This window comes from Anomaloglossus baeobatrachus, chromosome 2 (genome assembly GCF_048569485.1).
Source record: "Anomaloglossus baeobatrachus isolate aAnoBae1 chromosome 2, aAnoBae1.hap1, whole genome shotgun sequence".
In the NCBI taxonomy this organism is placed as follows: Eukaryota; Metazoa; Chordata; class Amphibia; order Anura; family Aromobatidae; genus Anomaloglossus; species Anomaloglossus baeobatrachus.
In genome coordinates, this window is record NC_134354.1 from 99,798,526 (window position 1) to 99,824,219 (window position 25,694).

General features: G+C 47.0%; 1 protein-coding gene across 1 annotated transcript in view; it reads left to right on the forward strand.

The window, feature by feature from the left end:
• Positions 1 to 25,694, forward strand: part of TRARG1 (trafficking regulator of GLUT4 (SLC2A4) 1) — a 66,449-nt gene that overhangs the window by 31,477 nt on the left and 9,278 nt on the right. The window contains exon 2 of the mRNA XM_075335227.1: positions 25,541 to 25,670. Within this exon, the coding sequence (XP_075191342.1) occupies positions 25,541 to 25,670 (130 nt within the window). The remainder of the gene's footprint in view (positions 1 to 25,540; positions 25,671 to 25,694) is intronic.

The window sequence follows — 25,694 nt, forward strand, 5'->3', positions numbered from 1 at the left end:
AACCCTAGTCACCCCCCTCAGGGCTAGATAGACACACCAGGGGGCAGAACTAGGCGGTTGGAAGACGCCCACCAAGGAGTCTGGACAACCCGGGGGCGGGAAAGTAGTGAGTCGAGTATTAGAGTTCAAGTTGGAGAGGAGTGTGGGCTGGAGCTGTGTGCAGCTCCAGCAGAGGCGAATACCCGAAATTGAACAGCGCCAGGGTAGGAGCCCTGGTGCCAGTGGCTAGGAGGCAGACGGCAGGTCTGTCTTCCCGGTCTCCATCTGCAGGAGCGGGAAGACGGCTCGGTGGGTAGTGGCCTACCGGTACCGACCCGGGGCACCAACTCGGAAACCGGAGCACACAGGTGGGTACTCGGACCCTGAAGCTGGGACCAGAAGCGACTGGAACCGGTTAATTTACCGACTGAGGCCAGGACTAGAGGTCCTGTCCCACCCAAAGTCCCTATTAGAAGACAACAGCCCACCGAGGGGGATAGAAGGCCACCGCCATGGCTCAGAGATCCCATGGGCCAGCGTCTGCGGGCAAGGGCTACTTAGGCCACATCCAGCCGGGAGCGGACTCCTGGAGTTGCAAGCGCAGGCAGTCCACCATTATACAAAGGTGCAGGAGAAAGACAGAGACCACCAGCCGGGTGGGGGACCAGAACGCAGCCGGCTGCGGGCACCGACCACGATCACCTTGGTTTACTAGAGACTCGTGTATTTCCTTCAATAGTGAGTACACCAGCACCCTGCGGTCACCCATCTCCCTGCACCAAAAACCCCAACGGTTCCCGGGGCCACCATCCCTGCCCATGGAGGGGTTAACAACTTGCTGCATAACATCTCCCCCGGGTGCCCCGTAACTACAGCGGTGGTGTCCAACCTCACCACACACCGTGGGTGGCGTCACGAACTTAATACGGCTCAGCCCGTACATATACGTCCTACATCCACCACCACTATAACCCCCCTTTTTGATCGAAGTGACCGCGAGACCCCCGGGTCCGGAGACCCTCGAGCCACCCACACAAGGTCCGGATCCGAGCAGCTCGGCTGCTGAGAGCGGGGCGGTACACAACCACTGGGGGCACATGGGGTGGAAGTAGGCGCAACCAACACACTTAGAGCAGAATTTCCTGGGCACAATTTGGGATAACATCTAGCACAGAAAACTAGAGTTTAGTGTTTCTCTCTCTCCGTGGGACCCGCGACTTGATGCTGGAGGCTCGGCCCGGGTTCTGGATAGCAATTGAGGGATACTTCACTAGAAGGACTTTAACGGGCACCGGCGGTGACTGACGACTATCCGGGATAGTCTGGAGCCCATCGTGGCAGAGATCGGTACTATGGGGCAACGCCTGAACTACTTGTAAGTAAAAGACCTGGAACCGCAGCCCCTGCCTCTGCCTGTCATTTGCCGTCGCCCAGTGCTGCAGCGCCAGTGGGGAATACCACCACCCCTGTCCGTACTCCATCATCCTCCCCAGGGTAATCCTGCTCCGCCTGTGGGGAACGACACTATCCCATCTGCGACCCTCACCATCAACCCCGGAGAGCAGCACCCGCAGCGGCTGCCCATCCCTGGCCACGTACCATAGGTGGCGTCACGATCCTAAAAGACTTTCCTAACCGTCACTACCACCCCCATCCTCCATTCTTCCTCCTGTCCACCGCCTTCCCTCCCTCCTGTACGTCTTGGGGTCACGAAACCGGTCCAGGCCAGTCCGTGACAATGCAGAGGATCTGCACCCTCGGCCCGGCGACGTGTCGAGTGAAAACCCCCTTGACCCCGGGAAGCTACATAAATGTTGTACAGACATTGGCTTACAGACTGGTCACATGACTATGATGTCATCGAAGGTCTTCACTGTTAGCCTGCTTCTCGCTCTGTACAGAGTGATGCAGCAGAGCTGACAATGCTTTCTCTGCTTCTCACTTTGTATAGACTGTGTCTGTGCAGAGTGATGACGCTGACATTTTTTACAATAAAGAAAGAGTCTCTAAATGTTTTTTTTCTTTTATTTATAATAAACAAAATGTTTATATATGTTGTGGGTTTTTTATTTACTGTTTATTAGAAATTCATGGTGGCCATGTCTAATTTGGCGTGACACCATGAATTTCGGGCTTAGTACCATCTGATAATACAAAGAATACAAAGCTGGTATTAACCCCTTTATTACCCAGCATGCCACCATCTTCAGGGCTGCTGGACGAGCTGGGTAAAACACCTGGAAATGGCGCTAAGAAACAATGCGCCATTTCTAGGGGCGGCTGAGGGCTGCATAGGATCCCAGCCCCTAGCTGCTTGGCTTTACTTCACTGGCAATCAAAATACGGAGGGAGCCCACGCATTTATTTTATTGTTTTTGTAAAAAAAAATAAAAAAATGGGCTTCCCTGTTTTTTGATTGCCAGCCAATGTAAAGCCAGGCAGAGGGGGTGGCAGCCCGTAGCCGTCCACTTTATCTGCGCTGAGAATCAAAAATACCATGGAGCTCTACGTCATTTTTTTAAAGTATTTATTTATTTTTATACAACTATATATATATATATATATATATATATATATATATATATATATATATATATATATATATATATATATATACACACACAGTGCCTTGCGAAATTATTCAGCTTCTTTGAATTTTTCAACCTTTTCCCACATTTCAGGCTTCAAGTATAAAGATAAAAAATGTGATGTTATGGTAAAGAATCAACACAAGTGGGACACAATTGTGAAGTTAAACGAAATTTATTGCTTATTTTAAACTTTTATAAAAAATAATAAACTGAAAATTGGGGCGCGCAATATTATTCGGCCCCTTTCAGTTAGTACTTTGTAGCGCCACCTTTTGCTGTGATTACAGCTGCAAGTTGCTTGGGGTATGTCTCTATTAGTTTTGCACATCGAGAGACTGAAATTCTTGCCCATTCTTCCTTTGCAAACAGCTCGAACTCAGTGAGGTTGGATGGAGAGCGTTTGTGAACAGCAGTTTTCAGCTCTTTCCACAGATTCTCGATTGGATTCAGGTCTGGACTTTGACTTGGCCATTCTAACACCTGGATACGTTTATTTGTGAACCATTCCATTGTAGATTTTGCTTTATGTTTTGGATCATTGTATTGTTGAAAGACAAATCTCCGTCCCAGTTTCAGGTCTTTTGCAGACTCCAACAGGTTTTCTTCAAAAATGGTCCTGTATTTGGCTCCATCCATCTTCCCATCAATTTTAACCATCTTCCCTGTCCCTCCTGAAGAAAAGCAGGCCCAAACCATGATACTACCACCACCATGTGTTGACAGTGGGGATGGTGTGTTCAGGGTGCAGAGCTGTGTTGCTTTTACGCCAAACATATTGTTTGGCATTGTGCCCAAATAGTTTGATTTTTGTTTCATCTGACCAGAGCACCTTCTTCCACATGTTTGGTGTGTCTCCCAGATGGCTTGTGGCAATCTTTAAACAACACTTTTTATGGATATCTTTGAGAAATGGCTTTCTCCTTGCCACTCTTCTATAAAGGCCAGATTTGTGATGTGTACGACTGATTGTTGTCCTATGGACAGACTCTCCCACCTCAGCTGTAGATCTCTGCAGTTCATCCAGAGTGATCATGGGACTCTTAGCTGCATCTCTGATCAGTCTTCTCCTTGTTTGAGATGAAAATTTTGAGGGACAGCCGGATCTTGGTAGATTTGCAGTGGGATGATACTCCTTCCATTTCCATATGATCGCTTGCACAGTGCTTCTTGGGATGTTTAAAGTTTTGGAAATCTTTTTGCAACCAAATCCGGCTTTAAACGTTTCCACAACAGTATCATAGACCTGCCTGTTGTGTTCCTTGGTCTTCATGATGCTCTCTGTGCTTTAAACAGAACACTGAAACAATCACAGAGCAGGTGCATTTATACGGAGACTTCATTACACACAGGTGGATTATATTTATCATCAACAGTGATTTAGGACAACATTGGATCATTCAGAGATCCTCAATGAACTTCTGGAGTGAGTTTGCTGCACTGAAAGCAAAGGGGCCGAATAATATTGCATGTCCCACTTTTCAGTTATTTTTTACAAAAATTTAAAATAAGCAATAAATATCGTTCAACTTCACAATTGTGTCCCACTTGTTGATTCTTCACCGTAGCATTAATTTTTTTTATCTTTATGTTTAAAGCCTGAAATGTGGGAAAAGGTTGAAAAATTCAAGGGGCCGAATACTTACGCAAGACACTGTATGTATGTATGTATGTATGTGTACATATATATATATATATATATATATATATATATATATATATATGTATATATATATATATATATATATATATATATATATATATATAGATATAATATACAGTGCTGGCCAAAAGTATTGGCACCCCTGCTATTCTGTCAGACAGATAATACTCTTCTTCTTGAAAATGATTGCAATCACAAATTCTTTGGTATTATTATCTTCATTTAATTTGTCTGCAATGAAAAAAAAAAAAATTGTCATAAAGCCAAATTGGATATAATTTCACACCAAAGATAAAAAAGGGGGTGGACAAAAGTATCGGCACTGTTTGAAAAATCATGTGATGCTTCTCTAATTTGTGTAATTAACAGCACCTGTAACTTACCTGTGGCACCTAACAGGTGTTACCAATAACTAAGTCACACTTGCAGCCAGTTGACATGGATTGAAGTTGACTCAACCTCTATCCTGTGTCCTTGTGTGTACCACATTGAGCATGGAGAAAAGAAAGAAGACCAAAGAACTGTCTGAGGACTTGAGAATCCAAATTGTGAGGAAGCATGAGCAATCTCAAGGCTACAAGTTCATCTCCAAAGACCTGAAAGTTCCTGTGTCTACGGTGCATAGTGTCATCAAGAAGTTTAAAGCCCATGGTACTGTGGCTAACCTCCCTAGATGTGGAAGTAAAAGAAAAATTGACAAGAGATTTCAACTCAAGATTTTGCGGATGGTGGATAAAGAACCTCGACTAACATCCAATCCAAACAAGTTCAAGCTGCCCGGTCATGGGTCTTCCAGCAAGTCAATGACCCAAAACACACTTCAAAAAGCACTAGAAAATGGTTTGATAGAAAGCACTGGAGACTACTAAAGTGGCCAGCAATGAGTCCAGACCTGAATCCCATAGAACACCTGTGGAGAGATCTCAAAATGGCAGTTTGGAGAAGGCAGCCTTCAAATCTCAGGAACCTGGAGCAGTTTGCCAATGAAGAATGGTCTAAAATTCCAGCAGAGCATTGTAAGAAACTCATTGATGGTTACCGGAAGTGGTTGTTCGCAGTTTTTTTGGCTAAAGATTGTGCAGCCAAGTATTAGGCTAAGGGTGCCAATACTTTTGTCTGGCCCATTTTTGGAGTTTTGTGTTTTTTCATTGCAAGCAAAATAAATGTAGATAATACCAAAGAATTTGTGATTGCAATCATTTTCAGGAAGAAACTGAGCATTATCTGACAGAATTGCAGGTGTCCCAATACCTTTGGCCAGCACTATATTATGTGTATATATATATACACACACATCCGGCAGCCTCTATAACAAATATATATATATGTGTGCGTCTGTATATATTTATATATATATATATATATATATATATATATATATATACAGACGCACACATATATATATATTTGTTATAGAGGCTGCCGGATGTATGTGTGTGTATATATATATATATATATATATATATATATATATATATATATATATATATACATATACATATATATATATATATATATATATATATATATACACAGTACAGACCAAAAGTTTGGACACACCTCCTCATTCACAGAGTTTTATTTATTTTCATGATTCTACAAATTGTAGTTTCACATTGAAGACATCAAAACTATGAATGAAAACATGTGGAATGAAATACTTAAAAAAGTGTTAAACGACTGAAAATATGTCTTATATTCTAGGTTCTTCAAAGTAGCCACCTTTTGCTTTCATTACTGCTTTGCACATTCTTGGCATTCTCTTGATGAGCTTCAAGAGGTAGTCTCCGGAAATGGTTTTCCAACATTGTTGAAGGAGTTCCCAGAGATGCTTAGCACTTGTTGGCCCTTTTGCCTTCACTCTGCGGTCCAGCTCACCCCAAACCATCTTGATTGGGTTCAGGTTTGGTGAATGTGGAGGCCAGGTCATCTGGCGTAGCATCCAATCACTCTCCTTCTTAGTCAAATAGCCCTTACATAGCTCGGAGGTGTGTTTGGAGTCATTGTCCTGTTGAGAAATAAATGATGGTCCAACTAAACGCAAACCGGATGGAATAGCATGCCGCTGCAAGATGCTGTGGTAGCCATGCTGGTTTAGTATGCCTTCAATTTTGAAAAAATCCCCAACAGTGTCACCAGCAAAGCAACCCCACACCGTCACACCTCCTCCTCCATGCTTCACGGTGGGAACCAGGCATGTAGAGTCCATCCGTTCACCTTTTCTACAAAGACACGGTGGTTGGATCCAAAGATCTCAAATTTGGACTCATCAGACCAAAGCATAGATTTCCACTGGTCTAATGTCCATTCCTTGTGTTCTTTAGCCCAAACAAGTCTCTTCTGCTTGTTGCCCGTCCTTAGCAGTGGTTTCCTAGCAGCTATTTTACCATGAAGGCCTGCTACACAAAATCTCCTCTTAATAGTTGATCTAGAGATGAGAGGGGGTGTCCAAACTTTTGGTCTGTACTATATATATACGGTATATATATATCTATATACGGTGTATATATATATATATATATATATATACATACAAACACACAGTCATGGTTGAAAGTGTTAGCACCCTTGAAGTTGTTCCTGAGAATGAAGTATTTCCCTCAGGAAATTAAGAAAAATACATCCCCTCTCCATAATATCTTCGTAATAACTCCTCTGTATAATATCACCCCCACACACTGCCCCGCTGTATTATATCCCAAACCCACACACTGCCCCTCTGTATAATATCCCCCAACACACTGCTCCTCTGTATTATATCCATCCCACAAACACTGCCCCTCTGTATAATATCCCCCACACACACTGCCTTCTATGAACTCTGTATTATTAGCACAGTACATGGTTTTCCATCAAACATAATTCTTTGGTGTATATTGAATTATGTGCTGTAACTACAATACACAGTGCAATCAATATCTCATTATTTCACCACCTTAAGACTTATAATAGTAATATAAAGTCTACTTCAAAGTCTATTTTTTCTGTTTCACTTATGAAACAATTCCTGAAACATTCATTAGCAAAATTCAGTGCCAAAAGTGTTGGCATCCTTGAAATCATTCCAGAAAAGGAAGTATTGCTTCCAGAAAATTATTGCAATTACACATGTTTTGTTATACATGTGTTTATTTCCTTTGTGTTTATTTCAACAACACAGAAAATACTGAGGAAAAAAAAGGAAAATTGGACATAATTTCACACAAAACCCCCAAAATAGACCCAACAAAATTGTAGGCATCTTTCCAAAATTGTGGGCAAATAACTTTGTTTCAAGCATGTGATGTTCATTCAAACTCACCTGTGGCAAGTAACAGATGTGGGCAATATGAAAATCACACCTGAAACCAGATAAAAAGGGGAGACGTTGACTCAATCTGTGCATTGTGTGTCTGTGTGTGGCACACTAAGCATGGAGAACAAAAAGAGGAGAAGAAAACTGTCTGAGAACTTAAGATCCAAAATTATTGAAAAACCCTCAGTCTGATACAGCGCCGCACGACCAGCTCTACCCTCACCTACTGTATTCTCACTCATCCCTTGTAGACTGTGAGTACCATACTATGAAGAAAAAGACATGGATCGCACATCCCAAAAATACAATGATCTAAAGCCGCTAGGCAAAAAATTAAATAGAACATGAGGTTCTTTTGTTTCCATTCTGATCAGATTGTATTAAGCCCACTGCCACGTCACGGCAAACCTCTTGAGTGGGTCCCTAACCTGACCTTTTTGTGCGGCACCGTGTACTGACCACCGCCGCAGCGACAAAGCGCCAGCAGGGCGGGCGACCTGGTGCCTCACAGCACCCATGCTGCAAGGCAAAGCCCCCAAGGCTCCAGGCCGCGCCACCCCACCGACACCACACCACCACAACAGCAGCCACCACACAGCACCAGCACACAGTGAGAGGAGCTGTGCACTCACCTCCCACTGGCTCCCATATGTGAACTGGGAGCAAAAAGAAGGCTGACCCCTCTTGCAGTCTCCTGCTAATTAAAATCACCTGTGCCAAATGGGGAGAGTGCAGATCCAAGCAAAAAAAGAGGGGGATAGACTGATTCTCTTTTTTTTTTTTTTTTTTGCTTGGATCTGCACTCTTCCCATTTGGCACAGGTGATTTTAATCAGCAGGAGACTGCAAGAGGGGTCAGCCTTCTTTTTGCTCCCAGTCCACATATGGGAGCCAGTGGGAGGTGAGTGCACAGCTCCTCTCACTGTGTGCTGGTGCTGTGTGGTGGCTGCTGTTGTGGTGGTGTCGTGTCAGTGGAGCGGCGCGGCCTGGAGCCTTGGGGGCTTCGCCTTGCAGCATGGGTGCTGTGAGGCACCAGGTCGCCCGCCCTGCTGGCGCTTTGTCGCTGCGGCGGTGGTCAGTGCACAGTGCCGCACATAAAGGTCAGGTTAGGGACCCACTCAAGAGGTTTGCCGTGACGTGGCAGTGGGCTTAATACAATCTGATCAGAATGGTAACAAAAGAACCTCATGTTCTATTTAATTTTTTGCCTAGCGGCTTTAGATCATTGTATTTTTGGGATGTGCGATCCATGTCTTTTTCTTCATAGTGTCTTGTAGACTGTGAGCCCTCACGGGCAAGGACCTCAGTCCTCCTGTACCTGTCTGTGCTTTGTATTGTTTATGATTATTGTACTTGTCCCTATTATGTGTACCCATTTCACATGTAAAGCGCCATGGAACAAATGGCGCTATAATAATAATAATAACATCAACAATCTCAAGGTTACAAATATATTTCCAGAGATCTTGATGTTTCATTGAGCTCTTTGTCAATGGTGCGCAACATAATCAACAAGTTTACACCCTATGGCACTGTAGCTAATGTCACTACACATCAACGGCAGAGAAAAATTGATGAAAGGTTGCAACGCAGGATAGTCCAGATGATGGATAAACAGCCCCAATCAAGTTCCAAAGAAATTCAAGCTGTCCCGCAGGCTCACGGTGCATCATTGTCAGCGCGAACGATCCGCTGCCAATTGAATGAATTGAAACGCTGTGGCCCAGGAGGACCCCACTGCTTACCCAGAGACATAAAAAGCTAGTTACCAGTTTGCTATAATGTACGTGAGTTATGCGGGCGTCAAACGAGACAATATATCGTGCGATATTTTGTCGGGGTCATGGTTTTCGTGACGCACATCCGGCATCGTTTACGTACGTCGTCCCGTATGACACCTACGAGCAACGCAGAATGTTTGCAAATTGTGTATCATTGACACATCTTTTATTTTTAAAAAGTAATTTATTTTTCTTTGCGCCGGTTGTTCATCGTACCCGGGGCAGCACACATCGCTCCGTGTGACACCCCGGGAACGATGAACAGATCTTACCTGCGTCCCGCGGCTCCCGCCGGCTATGCGGAAGGAGGTGGGTGGGATGTTTACGTCCCGCTCATCTCCACCCCTCCGCTTCTATTGGCCGGCCGCTGTGTGACGTCGTTGTGACGCCGAACGTCCCACCCCCTTCAGGAAGTGGATGTTCGGTGCCCACAGTGACGTCGCTCAGCAGGTAAGTACATGTGACAGCGGTTTAACGACTTTGTGCGCCACGGGCAACTAATTGCCCGCGACGCACAAACGACAGGGACGGGTACGATCGTTTGTGCGATCGCACGCTAGATCGTCCCGTGTGACGCCCGCATAAGTAAAAATCCTTCTGGGAAAGCATCTTGTGGATGAGACCAAGATAAAGCTTTTTGGTAATATACAGTACATCATTCTACTGTTTACCAAAAACAGAATGAGGAGTACAAAGAAAAGAACACAGTACCTACAGTCAAATATGGTGAAGGTTAAAAGATGTTTTGGGGTTATCTTGCTGGCTCTGGCACTGGGTGCAAAGCATCATGAAATCTGAAGATTACCAAAGGATTTTGGGTTGCAATATAGTGCCCAGAGTCAGAGAGCTGGGCTTGTGTCATAGCTCATGGTCTTCCAGGAGGACAATGACCCCAAACATACTTAAGGAAACACCCAGAAATTTATGTAAACAAAGCGCTGGAGAGTTCTGAAGTGGCAGCAATGAGTTCATATCTAAATGCCATTGAACACCTGTGAAGAGATCTTAAAATTGTTGTTGGGAGAAGGCGCCTTCCAAATATGAGAGACCTGGAGCAGTTTGCAAAATAAGATTTTAAGTCTTTAAACAGAAAAAAAATCTGGCACTACCTCTGCACTGTCAGTATGGAGGCATAAAATCCATGGCAGACAAAACACAGGATAAGTGATGCTCACTTTAGAAGATAAGAAACATGATCCATCAAGAGCAGAAGAGAAGTCAAAAGGGCACTCACATTCCTTTAAGATTCTTCCTTTATTACTTACATTAAAAGTCCAGGCATGGCTGGGATATGGAGGATCCGGGTGAAAGAACAACAGCCGTTTCACATACTAGCACACTTCTGGTCCTCAGAAGCATGCTAGTGTGGAGCCCCACAGGTGTTATGTCGGTGCATTACCTTCAGGGACTCCACTCGGCTGGATCTGGTCACAGGTAGGAGATCTTCTTCTAGTCGTGACGCCACTCTCAGTATTGCGGCCAGTAGAGACCGCCACTGCAGGTTGAGGGTCGCCTGGGGCTGATGGTATGTGCAGTTAGTTGGAATAGCCTCCTGAGAGTGAGGCAAGCCCCAGGGCCCGGTGTAGGTGCGTAGTACCACAAGTCGCAGAATGACTCACACAGGCAGAAATGTCTTTCAAGGGCTTTACTCACATTTGATGGCAGGGTGAGTGGCCCGGGGGTAGCTGAGATGAACCAGGTGGGAACCAGGTATCCTTCAGGCTGACTTTATGAGGGTGACTACTAACTCGCCTTCCTTAGCCCTTGGTGGTTTGGGGTGACCCCGACTTTGAGTCCCTATGGGGGTCACCCAGGGAAGTTGCTGAAGCCTCACTCCCCTTCGTTCGCCGTGTGCTTGTTGCCTGGGCCAGATCACTCCAGCTTCTTGCCTCCTGTGAGCTATGGGCCCTAACTGTGGCTACGTGGCTGCGGCTTTTGTGGTGTTGTGGCGTGGGCTTTGAGAGCCCCACACCGGCAGGTTTAGCAAAAGAAAGCTGGATCTATCTCCGCTTCGGGATCTGCCGCCCGGTTGGGCCTGGTACTCTCTAGCAGTCTCCTTACTTCCCACTCCGTGCCCTCTCTTTAGCTGAAGATGGATTTCGGGTAGCACTCCTAGTTGACCGTTCTCCCCCGTCAGTAGCCACTGCGCGGGCGCTGTTAGACAGCAACAGCCCCACAGGTCTGCTCCTCACTGAGCCCTATGGAGTTCTGCTCTAACTGACTCACTGCCCCTCCTCTCCTGTTCTTGCCTACGCCACCTAGCAACCAGACTCTCTTACCACACCCCTTGAGAGGAGATGGAGGCTTTTGGCCCCCTCCACTATTCCAGTGAAGGTCAAGGCTTTTCCCCCTCCTGGGATCCCCAGGGGTCCTCTCATGGGTACATGTGTGAGACCTGATCACTATGCGCCTGTGTTCCACACCCCGGTCAGCCTTCTGGATTACCTGTGTTGTACTGTTCCCAGCATGGGTGCAGTACTCAGTGGTGCCTGACCAGGTCAGGGGCGCCACACTAGTCACGCGAAACGGCTGTTGTCCTTTCGCCCAGCTCCTCCATATCCCAGCCATGCCTGGACTTTTAATGTAAGTAATAAAGGAAGAATTTTAAAGGAATGCGAGTGCCCTTTTGAATTCTCTTCTGCTCTTGTTTGCAAAATAAGAGTGGTCCAAAATTCCAGTTAAGAGGTGTAAGAAGCTTGTTTATGGGAAGTGATTGACCTCACACTGGCACCGCCCCTGTAACTGAAATATGAACGCTGTCATGAGGAATAAAGTTAATTTTCTCCCTTTTTTCAGGGATTCAATGTGCGGGTGCCTTGCAGATTTCAAACACTATTAACCAGCAGATTAACCCCATATCAGTAGTATAATAGTGTTTTTACATGTCACAGGTTCCCTTTAAGGGGATTTTCCAGGTTATTGCAGGACTGGATTGAGATTACCAGTGATATACAGAAAATTGCTGCTTTATTTTGCTGTTATTACAGTAGATTGTGTTAATGCTAAACAGTGAAAAGCAAAGGATGACAATAGCATACAGCATTAAGGCCGCTTTACACGCAACGACATCGCTAACAAGATGTCGTTGGGGTTACGGAATTCGTGACGCACATCCGGCCTCGTTAGCGACGTCATTGCGTGTAAAACGCAGGAACGACCGTTAATGATCAAAATTATTCACCTTAGCGTTGATAGTTAACACGTTGTTCCTTTCCCGAATATCGTTGCTGTTGCAGGACGCAGGTTGTTCGTCGCTCCTGCAGCAGCACACATCGCTACATGTGACACTGTAGAAACGAGGAACTGCATCGTATCTGCGGGCGCCGGCAATGAGGAAGGAAGGAGGTGGGCGGGATATTCCGCCCGCTCATCTTCGTTCCTCCACTTCTATTGGACGGCTGCCGTGTGACGTCGCTGTGACGCCGCACGAACCGCCTCCTTAGAAAGGAGGCGGTTCGCCGGCCACAGCGACATCGCAGGGAAGGTAAGTAGTGTGACGGGTGTAAGCGATGTTGTGCGCCACGGGCAGCGATTTGCCCGTGACGCACAACCAACGGGGGCGGGTACACTCGCTAGCGATATCGGTACCGATATCACAGCGTGTAAAGTGGCCTTTAGGCCTCATTCAGACATCCGAGCTGAACATATGTGTTCTGTGTTTTTCACAGATGCAACACTTACCCATTATAATCTATGGGGTTGGTCATATGTCCGTTTTCTTCTGGTAACACAAATGAAAAATACCAATATAAGTCTAGGGGTCCTTGAAAAACAAGTACAGTACTTGGATGGCATCGGTGTGCTGTCAATGTTTAATATTGCAAAATGATGATACCTTTTTTCTCAGCCCTATCCATTTTTTAAAAGTATATATTGTTTAGCACTGAATAAGAGAACTGAATAAGTTTGGGACATCTTAGGGTTTGTTTAGATTGCACGACCTGCAGCAATGTACATGTTTGCGGATAAATGTTTGCCTAATATCCTGCTTATAGAGCCTGCCATGCACACAGAACGAATATTAATTGATTGCTCTGTGTTCACAGACGATCATTGTTCTTCGCAGCACGTGTCCATTTTACACAGGACTGTAAGAAGGTGGACAGGCTGTCACATTTTCCCCTAAAGAAACCAATCATATTTTGTGGAATGTTTGTAGTTCTGCAATGTTTTCCTGTGGAAACAAGTGTTAATTTCCCTGTGGGCTGCAGTACTAACCACTGGCCACAAGAGGTCATTGTTCTCCCTTTTACTCTTACATAGACTCTTGTTTGGAAAGGACAGGGTTATTACCTAGTCAGCCAGGGAGAGAGGGGAGTGATGGAGACAACTGCAATTCAGTTCCTGGTTCAGGGTTGTTGGTGAGCAAGGAAAAAGTGAGGACACCCTCAGAGGAAGGAGAACAACTTTGTGAGTGTGTGTGTGTGTGTGTGTGTTTGTGTGAATGTGTGTGCATGTGTGTGCGTGTGTGTGACAAAAACAGGGGAGCAAGCTTCAGCAAGGGACCTACAGTGGTGGCAGTTCTCTTACAGCAGCGGTAGTGTACTATATTCTGGGGATCAGCCTTGAAAACAAGGTAGATTCGATCAGACTAGTGGTGCGTTTAGTAGGAAGGTACCTAGCAAGAGCTCCCTTATATTAGTTAGACTGTTCATTTGAAACATTCACAAGTATTGTGCCGCCGTCCAGAGCCATTATGCATGTGCGTCTGTATTGTGCAGAAGAAAATTACAGGTGTAATACATGCTACACATAATTAGTTTCCTCATTTTGGGGATAAAGGGGTTTGGCACTACTCAGAGCATGGCAGGGCTGAACCTAGTTATCCACAGCAGCAAAAGTATCATCAAGCGCACACACCCAGAACCCCCATATTTCTGTAGCACAAGAGAAGCTGACCTCACCCATGGCTACCGTAAATGGTGATTTTTAATAAAATTTAAAAAGAGCCTGTCACAGGTCTAAAGTAGCCAGTTTTTGTTATTATGTTATTCTTTACCAAAAGGTCCTGGCTCATAGGGTAATATTGTATTGGGAACAGTTAAGCGAGTTGAAGATTAAATTATCTCTAAAAAGGTAAATATGACACATTTCCTTTGTATTTTAGGCAAAAATAAAAAATATTTTTATCTTTCGCATTTTAAAATTAACAAAAAAGGAAAATAGACCAATGCAAAAGTTTCAACACCCTGCATGATTGGTACCTATTAGCACCCCTTTGGCAAGTATCACAGCTTGTAAACGCTTTGTGTAGCAGCTAAGAGTCTTTCATTTCTTGCTTGAGAGATTTTTATCCATTCTTCCTTGGAAAGTCTTCCAGTTCTGTGAGATTCCTGGCTCGTCTTCATTGTTCTGCTCCTTTGAGGTCTAGCCACAGATTTTCAATGATGTTCAGATCAGGGGTCTATGAGGGCCATTGTAAAACCTTCAGCTTGAGCCTTTTGTAGTAGTTTATTATGGATTTTGATGTGTGTTTACGATTTGCAGAACCAATCCTCTTTTCAACTTCAGCTTTTTTACAGATGGTGTTATGTTTGCATCAAGAATCTGTTAAACTTCCATTGAATCCATTCTTCCCTCTACCTGTGAAATGTTCCTTGTGCCACTGGCTGCACACGACCCCAAAGCATGAATGAACCACCCCCCCTGCTTAATGGTGGAGGTTATGTTCCTTTCCTGAAATTCTGTGCCCTTTATTCTCCACTAATACCTTTGATCATTGTGACCAAAGGCAAAGAGTTCTATTTTAATCTTTTTGTTCCACAGGACTTGTTTCCAAAATGCATCAGGCTTGTTTAGAAGTTCTTTTGCATATTTCTGACGCTGAATTTTATGGTGAAGACGCAGGAGAGGTTTTATTCTTATGACTCTTCCATGAACACCACATTTGTGCACACAACTCCAGAGTCTGCTAAATCTTCCTGAAACTCTTTTGCAGTCAAGAGTTATGATTTGCCTCTCTAGCAATCCTACGAGCAGCTCTCACAGAAATTTTGCTTGATCTTCAAGACCTTATCTTGACCTCCACTGGTCCTGTTAACTCCCATTTCTTAATTACATTTCAATCTAAGGAAAAGACAACCTGAAAATGCTTTACTATCTTCTTATAGCCTTCACCTTCTTTTTGGGCCTCCACCATTTTCATTTTCAAAGTGCTAGGCAGCTGCTTTGAAGAATTCATGGCTGCTGTTTTCTGGCACAAGGCTAAAGGAGGCTGGGTTTTAATAAAGCTGTGAAATTTGCATCATCTGGCCCTTCCTAACGACGATAGTGAACAAGTCATAGCCCTAACAGGCTAAGTAAGGTCTGAAAGCTTGGTCAAAGTTATCTGGAACACATATCTCCAAGGGTGTCCAAACATTTGCATAGCCCATTTTCCTTTTTTGTAAGTTTTTTAATGTAAATATGAAAATAATATTTTTTTTTGCCTTAAATACAAAGGAAATGTGACATTTTTAACTTTATGCCTTTTAGAGATCATTTCATCTCCAATTTGCTTAACTGTTCACAATAACAGTAATTTTGACTAGAGGTGCCAAAACGTTTGCATGCCACTGTATCACCTAGTATACTGGGTGCAGAAGTTATGATAGAATCACAGTTTTCTCTGCTGCAGTGCTAGTAGAGCTCAGTTGTTAAACTGTGTATAACTGTCGTCTCCCTGTTTTTAGAAACTTATGACAGCTTTAGGACTGGAGCCTCTTATCTCCGTCTGGGACTCTACATTTAAATGTTGTTTCGTTTTTCTTGGTGCTAAAACAGTTAATCTCCGTTTTGCTGCTAGAAGCTCCCAGCAGTGCAGGTCAGCTGCAGCTGGTCTGTAGCCACATCCCTTTGTGTTTAAGTAGCAGAGTTTAGCAGCAATCTTTGCTGATTATACAAAACCATTTGTATTCTGGCCGCCTTGGTGGAAGTAGCTGCTGTGGATTCGTCGTATCTTCTCCATTTTGGTTGTTATTCCCCTGTTTTTCTTATCTACCCTCTTGTTGTATTAGTGAAGCAGTGGGCCTAGTGAGCCTTACCTTCCCACCCACTAGCCAGGACTATTGAAGGTCTTTAGGTCCCTGCTCAGCGGCAGGTGTGGGGCCTGTATAGGTTCTGGCTAGGAGTGCAGGGTACAGCAGCAGGTAAAGGCAGGAGGTGTCCCATCTACCCTCCCACTGGCAACAGGGCCCACAATTGTTATTGTTTTGATGGTGTTCCCCTTGTTTGTGGTGTTGTTGTGGGGTGGTTTTTTTGTGCAACAGACATTTGTTAGTCTGAACGCACCCGCCATGTGTAAGAATGTGACAATAACTTGCCCACACCACAGCTTTCTGTGTACTTTGTGTAGTGACAGAGAACGGCTAAACAGTGCTAGGGATGTATTTAGACTCCCCTGCACCTGTCACATTGTCCTGTAGTGATAATCCCCTGCTGATAAAACACTGATGGTATTGAAACCGCAAAATATGGCCTAATAAGTGACAAATCAATGTAATCTAGGACTCTGCTCCTACGTTATGCTGCTCTCAGATTACAAAGCAAAAACCTGGAAACAGATTCCCTTTAAAAAATATTTCAGATGATGAACATGTGCATTTTGCTTGCTCTTTGAATGATCAGCAGCCTGCTTCAACTGCACGATTATCAGGAAATGAGCACTCATAGGATCGTGTAGTTTTAATGCACCCTTACTTCAGCAGGCTTTTTGTTCAAACTGGCGTATGAAACTCTAGTCTTACAAAAATCCCCAAATTGTGTTTTGCCTAGTACAGGGGTAGACACTGGAGGCAAATTGCCCTTGTGCATGACGTTTTACTGGTACCTCTCCCTTTAATGAAAACAAAGTTACACAAATATATATATATATCCCGTATAATACACTAGGCACATAAGATGCATCCACAAGATACATACACAGCATTTAAGCCTGCTTTACACGGTACGATCTATCGTGCAATTTCACGATCAATCGTACCCGCCCCCGTCGTTCGTGCGGCACGGGCAATTAGTTGCCCATGGCGCACAAAGTCGTTAACCCCCGTCACACGCACTTACCTCCCGGGCGACGTCGCTGTGGGCGGTGAACATCCACTTCCTGAAGGGGGAGGGACGTTCGGCGTCACAGCAACGTCACACAGCCGCCGACCAACAGAAGTGGAGGGGCGGAGATGAGCGGGACGTAAACATCCCGCCAACCTCCTTCCTTCCGCATAGCCGGCGGGTGCCGCAGGACGCAGGTGAGCTGCTGGTCATTGTTCCCGGGGTGTCACACGGAGCGACGTGTGCTACCCCGGGAATGATGAGCAACCAGCGCCATTTTAATTAAATGAGATTATGAAACCTAGCGACGAGTACACGACTCACGATTTGTGAGCGATACTGTGTCGCTCGGAGGTGTCACACAGCCCGACGTCGCAAGCAATGCCGGATGTGCGTCACAAAAAACGTTATCCCAACGATCTATCGCACGATAGATCATCTCATGTAAAGCACCCTTTACACAGTTGAAACCTGATGAATACCGTACATGGCACTAATGTGACGCCCTGGGCAAGCCAGGGGTCACAGGTCAAAACACCACCACACCCTACACCCCAGTAGGAACACCAAAGCTAACCGAAAATCCTTGTTGCCTTCCTCCAGGAGCTGGTGTCCACACCAGGGGGTGGGCCAGGCGGTTGGCTCCGCCCACCAAGGAGTTCACAGCCCTGGAGGCGGGAGGAACCAGGCAGTTAAGTGAGGGAAGTGAAAGTAGAAGGAAGTGAAGTAGTAGTGGAGCTAAGGAGAGAAGCTGAAGTGACAGTAGTAAAGCCTGAAGTTGGTCCGGGTGTGTGCCCCGGACTGTGACAGCAAGGTCAGCAGACGGCGATGATAGTTCGCAGGGGTGACTGCTCGGAGGTTGCTGGAAGGACCGCGGACGGGTAGTGACCCGGCGGTCTGGAGCAGTATACAAAGAACAGTCAGCACCAGGGCAGGGGCCTTTCGGATCCCGGCAAGGCTAGGAGTCGCCATAATTTGCCAAATCCGTCAGTGAAGGGGACGTCTGTCTCCCAACAACCATGTCCCGATTGAAGGCAACAGTCCAACCGTAACGGAGAGACACCGCCACCGCCAGGGCACCAGTTTCTCAGGGCCAGCACCTGCGGGCAAAGTAGGGCTCCTCCGGCCCAGCTTGAAGCCGAGGAGTGGGTAACCGGTGGGGACCCATCGCTACCAAAGAGACTTTCATAGGTGCAGGGAAGAGACCGTCACCGAGTTTTACCGAGAACTGTTTCATCGTCTCAGGCTGAGTGAGTACCACAGTGCCGCAAGGCACAGCGCTGCCCCCGCGTCCCTGCGCCCACCAAGCCCTGCATCTCCCACTTCATCACTGGGCCCCGGGATCACCAACCCCTACCCACGGAGGGGCAACACAACAACTGGCTGCTCCATACCATCCCTCCCGGAATCCCCATACAGAGCAGCGGTGGTGTCAACAAATCACCACAACCGTGGGTGGCGTCACGGACAATAACCAATCCCCACACCCAAAACCCCCTTTCACTCACGGGCGAGGAGCGTCGCTAGAGTCCCCGGGATCCGGCTTAAAGCTCGAGCCACCGAGCAGCAGCAGGCCGCAGCAGCCGCGGCAGCCGGACCCGAGTAGTAGGGAGAGCGCGGCGTCCCCTCCTCCGCCCGCGACAACTTGGCGTCACAAACAGGATCTTACCGCTCTGCCGTTGGGCAGAGGTGCGCCTTGTGACCGCCGGAGGTATCCGGCCGGAAAATTTCAGAAGTCGCCATCTTTGGCGCGAAAAGTTCCCGCTCGAGCCTCTTCTCGAGTAGCAGAGGCGCGAAGGCCGAAACCCCGCCCCAATAGAGGAGGGGCCGGAAAGAAGCTAAGGGGGACGCGATGGCGGCTGGCTGCATGTGAGCGCGGCTATAAAAGCAGGGACGCCAGGACTCTGCAGTCACCCTGTTCCTGGAAGGAGTTGCCAGCAGAATGTGGATGCCGTCCCGAAGCACCGTAGCCCCCGCGCCAGGAACCGCGGCGTGGGTGGAAATCCGGACCGCGCAGCTCTACCAGAGGCTGCAGGTCAGAATGCAGCTCCTCATGGAGGAGTGGGAGGCCGACATGGCGGACGTAATTGCGACTGTGCGGAGACGCGAGGAGGAAGCGGAGGAAGGGAGGGTGAGTGACCCACGCCCCGATGCCCTTGAAGGGACGGTCATCGCGGCTGCGGGACCCGGTCCAAACCCTCTCCCCCTGCTGCCTCCCTCGCCACCCGTTCCGGAAGCCGTGACCCCGCCACTAGGCCCGCTACCACCGCAACCGGTAGCGATACCCAGCATGCCCGCCCCGGCGGGCCGACCTGTAGCCGGAGCCCGTAGCAAGACGGAGGTGCTGCCATGGAAGGCCCCGAAGTCTGCACCGGAGGCAGTCCCTGAGAAGTCCCCCGAGCCGGAGCTGATGACCCGTTCCGAGCCGGAGGCCCAGCTGCGGAAAGCCCCTGTGCCCATCCCCCACACCTCGGCTGAGGTAGCGCCGGGTTGTTGCTGTAAGGCAGCGCCCAAGGCCAAGACACCGCGGGACCCGCCGCCCAGATCCCTGACAGTGGGCAGCGTCCAGAATGTCCCGCGGGGCCCGACCCGTGCGCCGGAGCTCGCAGCAGCGCCGTATTGGGATAGGGAGCCGGTACCGCTGGGCCTGGAGATCGGTGAGAGAGAGAGGAAGAAGGCCGACCTGGTGGCCCGAGCCATTAGAGAGAAAGAGAGTCTCCGCCAGGCCACATTCCGTGTCCGGGGCCCGCTGTATGAAGGACAGGTGAGGCGGTTTGATGTCCGCCGGGGCTATGGGTTTATATATGAACCGGGCATGGAGGCCGAAGTGTTTGTAGCCCGGTGGGATGTGAATGCCCACCTGCCCGAGGAGCACCCCGGCCGTAATCCGATGCGGGGTGACATTGTACAGTATACCCGGCACTGTGGAGAGAGGGGGTGGTTCGCCCTAGATGCAAAACTGAGGGGCAGCCAGGAGAGCCGAGTGAGTTCTGCACCCCCTCCCTCGAATGAAGCCGAATACCAGGAGTAAGGGCAGCGGAGCACCGTTGTCCAGTCCCCGTTGGGACCACCACTGAGTTTTGTTTGGAAAAGTTTGAAAGTTGAAAAATGATGAAAGTAATGATTACCGTGAAAATCACCTGATTGTCCTACCGTGATTGAGAGAGAACCGGCCGTTGCCGGCACCGTTGTCCCCGTGGGGACCGTTTAAAAAGTTGCATAAGGAACTCCTTATGGACAAGCCCGTGAACTTGCAGGGCAACCACAAACGTTAGTGGGATGTAAATAAAAATCTTTTTGTTGCCGCTACCGTTACCGCCTCCGGAGAGGCAGGTTGGAGGGAGGGCCCGCAGTAGAGCCGGCTGGGGCCCAGCCACCACAGGGACCGGTGGCTACCCTCTGGAGGGGAAGGACAGATCCCGCTCGGGTAACTTGTGCTGGACTGGGGTCAAGGGGTGCTGCCTGGGCTTTAGGGGCAGCATCAGGGCCAGGTTGCTTGGGTGGGAGAGAGCGGAGCCGCAACCGTTAAAATGTTTGTTACCGTAACGTTTAAGAACTGAACCTCCCGATGTGGGATGATGTTATAATATGTAAATATGTTACCGTTTTACCTTTCTATACATTTGCAGAAAATAAAACCGGTGTTGGACGGGCAGCCCACGGACGGTCTGCATTTTGCTAAGGGGGAATGTGACGCCCTGGGCAAGCCAGGGGTCACAGGTCAAAACACCACCACACCCTACACCCCAGTAGGAACACCAAAGCTAACCGAAAATCCTTGTTGCCTTCCTCCAGGAGCTGGTGTCCACACCAGGGGGTGGGCCAGGCGGTTGGCTCCGCCCACCAAGGAGTTCACAGCCCTGGAGGCGGGAGGAACCAGGCAGTTAAGTGAGGGAAGTGAAAGTAGAAGGAAGTGAAGTAGTAGTGGAGCTAAGGAGAGAAGCAGAAGTGACAGTAGTAAAGCCTGAAGTTGGTCCGGGTGTGTGCCCCGGACTGTGACAGCAAGGTCAGCAGACGGCGGTGATAGTTCGCAGGGGTGACTGCTCGGAGGTTGCTGGAAGGACCGCGGACGGGTAGTGACCCGGCGGTCTGGAGCAGTATACAAAGAACAGTCAGCACCAGGGCAGGGGCCTTTCGGATCCCGGCAAGGCTAGGAGTCGCTATAATTTGCCAAATCCGTAGGCAACAGTCCAACCGTAACGGAGAGACACCGCCACCGCCAGGGCACCAGTTTCTCAGGGCCAGCGCCTGCGGGCAAAGTAGGGCTCCTCCGGCCCATAACCAAGCCGGGGAGCGGCTTACCGGTGGGAACCCATCGCAACCATCATCATCTTAGGTGCAGGACAGAGGGACCGTCACCGTCAACTACTGGGGAAAAGCAAGTGCAGCCGTCCGTGGGAACCGTCTTTCCAGCCGTGTGTTTTACCGAGAACTGTGTCATCGTCTCAGGCTGAGTGAGTACCACAGTGCCGCAAGGCACAGCGCTGCCCCCGCGTCCCTGCGCCCACCAAGCCCTTCATCTCCCACTTCATCACTGGGCCCCGGGATCACCAACCCCTACCCACGGAGGGGCAACACAACAACTGGCTGCTCCATACCATCCCTCCCGGGATCCCCATACAGAGCAGCGGTGGTGTCAACAAATCACCACAACCGTGGGTGGCATCACGGACAATAACCAATCCCCACACCCAAACCCCCTTTCACTCACGGGCGAGGAGCGTCGCTAGAGTCCCCGGGATCCGGCTTATCGCTCGAGCCACCGAGCAGCAGCAGGCCGCAGCAGCCGCGGCAGCCGGACCCGAGTAGTAGGGAGAGCGCGGCGTCTCCTCCTCCGCCCGCGACACTAACATATAAGCAATATGCCAAATACAGTTCACTTAAATTCAATGCATTATGTATTTTCACACTGTTCACATATTGGAGCCACACGTCTTGGAACCAAGATTCCCTCTAAGCTTTGAACTCTTGAAAGTAAACATCTAAACCAACATAGTAATGAGGATTAATCAAACTAATAACTCTATGTATCTGCAGCTTTGGTAATCTGTTTAACTCTATAATTTCCAGAGCACAAAGCTTAAGGCTCCTATTAGAGTAAAGTTGTCTGAACCAGTCAATATCGGTCTTACTGGTTGATAGTCTAAGGTGTACGAGGATCTCCTGACTCTCCCCACCAGATGATATTGGATAAGAGAAGGTTCTGGCATACTGGATTTCCAACTGCCATTTCTTTTGTTCTCTGAAAATAAGAATTTGCTTGCGGAATCTATCAGTGGCTCTCTCATAGAGAACACAGGATCGCTCAGATGTGTATAGTGGAGTTGGGAAAAATAGCTGTCAGTTGAACACTCAATTTTTCCATTGGATAGCTAATGTGTATGGGGATCTTGAGAAAGAACAGTATTTAAAACATATATTATATGGAGAGAAGGTATGCACACCAGTGACTATGTAAGGGGAATATATGAAAAGCAGAAACTGCTGTGTGAATACTGACATGAAAAATCCAATAGCTATATGTAAGAATGAAAATATGAAAAATGGAATCTGCATTACTGCCATGAACATATGAATCAAGAGAAATTTAGCTATTGAATTGATCAATGCAACAGAGCCCCAACACTACGCCAAAGTATTTCTCTACGTTGGGGTCCCTAGTTTGTGTGTCCTCTCATGCAGTTTTTACTTTAGCATAGTGTTCGGGCTCTGTTGTATTGATCAATTCAGTAGCTAAATTTCTCTTTATTCATATGTTCATGGCAGTAATGCAGATTCCATTTTACATATTTTCATTCTTACATATAGCTATTGGATTTTTCATGTCAGAATTCACACAGCAGTTTCTGCTTTTCATATATTCCCCTTACATAGTCACTGGTGTGCATACCTTCTCTCCATATAGTATAGATTTTTTTAGGTTTTTGCACCCAGTTCAGACTCAGAATGGAGTTCCAGACGTTATTTCTTTCTTCAGTATTTAAAACACACTGAAGTCCTGCCACTCACGCATTAGATAAGATATATGCTACATGTAACGCTCGCCGCTGGTGGTGATGAGGCGGTGAGCAGGAGTGGACCCACTGCTGGACCATAAGGAGACCTGAGATTACCTTTTAGTGGGAGGTGATTGACCAAGTAGTTGTGGGTCTGGGGTGGGGGGGGTCAGAAAATTAGTCAGTATCTGGCGTGACCATCATTTGCCTCACACAGTGCAACACATGTCCTTTGCATAGAGTTGATCAGGTTGTTGATTGTGGCCTGTGGAATGTTGCTCCACTCCTCTTCATTGGCTGTGTGAAGTTGCTGGAGATTGGCAGAAACTTGGGTCTGCTGTCATATACGCCAATCCAGAGCACTCCAAACATGCTCACTAACAAAGCTTAAGGGGTACTTTGCATGCTGCGACATCGCTAGCAAATGCTAGCGATGCCGAGCTCAATAGCCCCCGCCCCCGTCGCACATGCAATATGTAGTGCGAGCTGCTGTAGCGAACATTATCGCTACCGCAGCTTCACATGCACATACCTGGTCGGCGATGTCGCTGTGACTGCCAAAGAATCCCTCCTTCAAGGAGGCGGTGCGTTCGGCGTCACAGCGACGTCACCGCGATGTCACTAAGCGGCCGGCCAACAGAAGCGGAGGGGCGGAGATGAGCGGGATGTAAATATCCCGCCCACCTTCTCCCCTCCGCATTGCCGGTGGACACAGGTAAGGAGATGTTTGTTGGTCCTGCGGCTTCACACACAGTGATGTGTGGAGCTGCAGGAACGACAAACAACATCGTACCTGCGGACGCACCGACATTATGAAAATGAACGACGTGACACAGATCAGCGATTTTTGACTGTTTCACGCTCGTTCATCTTCTCTCCTAGGCTTTACACGTTGCGACGTCGTTACCGGCACCGGATGTGCATCTCTTTCGATTTGACCCCGACGAAATCACAGTAGCGATGTCGCAGCGTGCAAAGTACCCCTTAGACAAATTTGTGAACAATACTTGGGGGAAAAAGGTCTTTTGTGTACATAGAAAAAGTCTTAGCTCTTAGAGTTTAACTCCTGAAACATGGGAGCAAAAACAAAAGTGTTGCATCTATATTTTTGTTCAGTGTATACAAGGTGATTTTCTGGATTTGTTTTTTTCATTTTGTCTTTCATAGTTGTGGTCTACCTATAATGTCAATTACAGGCCTCTCTCATCTTTTAAAGTGGGAGAACTTACACAATTGGTGGCTGACTAAATACTTTTTTTGCCCTCTGTATATCTGTTTACGTTTGCAGGTTATGTACACATAAGACTAATGTTGGCTGAATCTTCCAAGATCGATTGTCTCTGGCATGTCTGATTTCGGACTGCTGATCCTTTTTTTTCCTCAGGGATGAGCCGCCACTGGAGATTTGTGGGAATTGCTCAGCAGAGCGAGCGCTCCTGTGTATTGGAGTGCCGAGAAAGATAGCTGTTGGCTGAACCATCATACACAGGACACCTTGTGTATGTATATTCATTCAACCACAACCTAGATAATTTTTTAGGCATGTTTGAAAATGCTAACCTATACTCGCATATGGTGAGGCAGGATTCTGTCTGTATTTCTGTAGTTTTGCCTGTAAATCGGTGTGCAATACTAGAGTATTTGTATTTTTATTGCTGCTGTACTGGTAATACAACACGTTTCGGCATGAAAATGTCTTCTTCAGGTATCAAACATGAAAACATTACATAAAATATGCTGAGTGGTTTTGCATGAAAAACTGAAGTATTAGCAGTAAAATTGTGAAGACTATTTGTAAGCTATCTGAAAAACCTGTTATATTTGGCCATCGTTCCCTTTAAATGCAGTCACCGAACGTGTGAACATCCCCTTGTTTTTAGCGATGACGCTCAGTAGGAAGGCTGGACTGAATCAAACTGAATATCTTGTCATTTGATTATGATGGGGTCTTGTGATTCTCCTATATTCAGTTTGCCACTTGTTTTTTCTCAATAGAAACTACAAATGAACTAAAATACAAGCTATTTCATAATTTCAGAGAACGCTGCAAAAAAAACAAAATAGTAAGAAGTAAATGTTTTAATATATCCCAGAAACGGAACAATCTGCAAAATATAGAACTGTATGTAGATGTATAGTTACCATGATTTATATCAGTTTCTTTATATTAATTTTAGTTTCTCTTGCTTTGTTTTTTTTTTTACATGTCGCTAGTCACGGAACAGCTTGCAACAGGGTGATATGGATGGAGCCCGGAGATTGGGACGCTTGGCCAGACTACTGAGTGTTGTATCTATCTTGCTCGGAATTGTCATCATCATCCTTTTTATCCTCAGTATTACAGGTAAGATGACGTATGAAAAAAAAG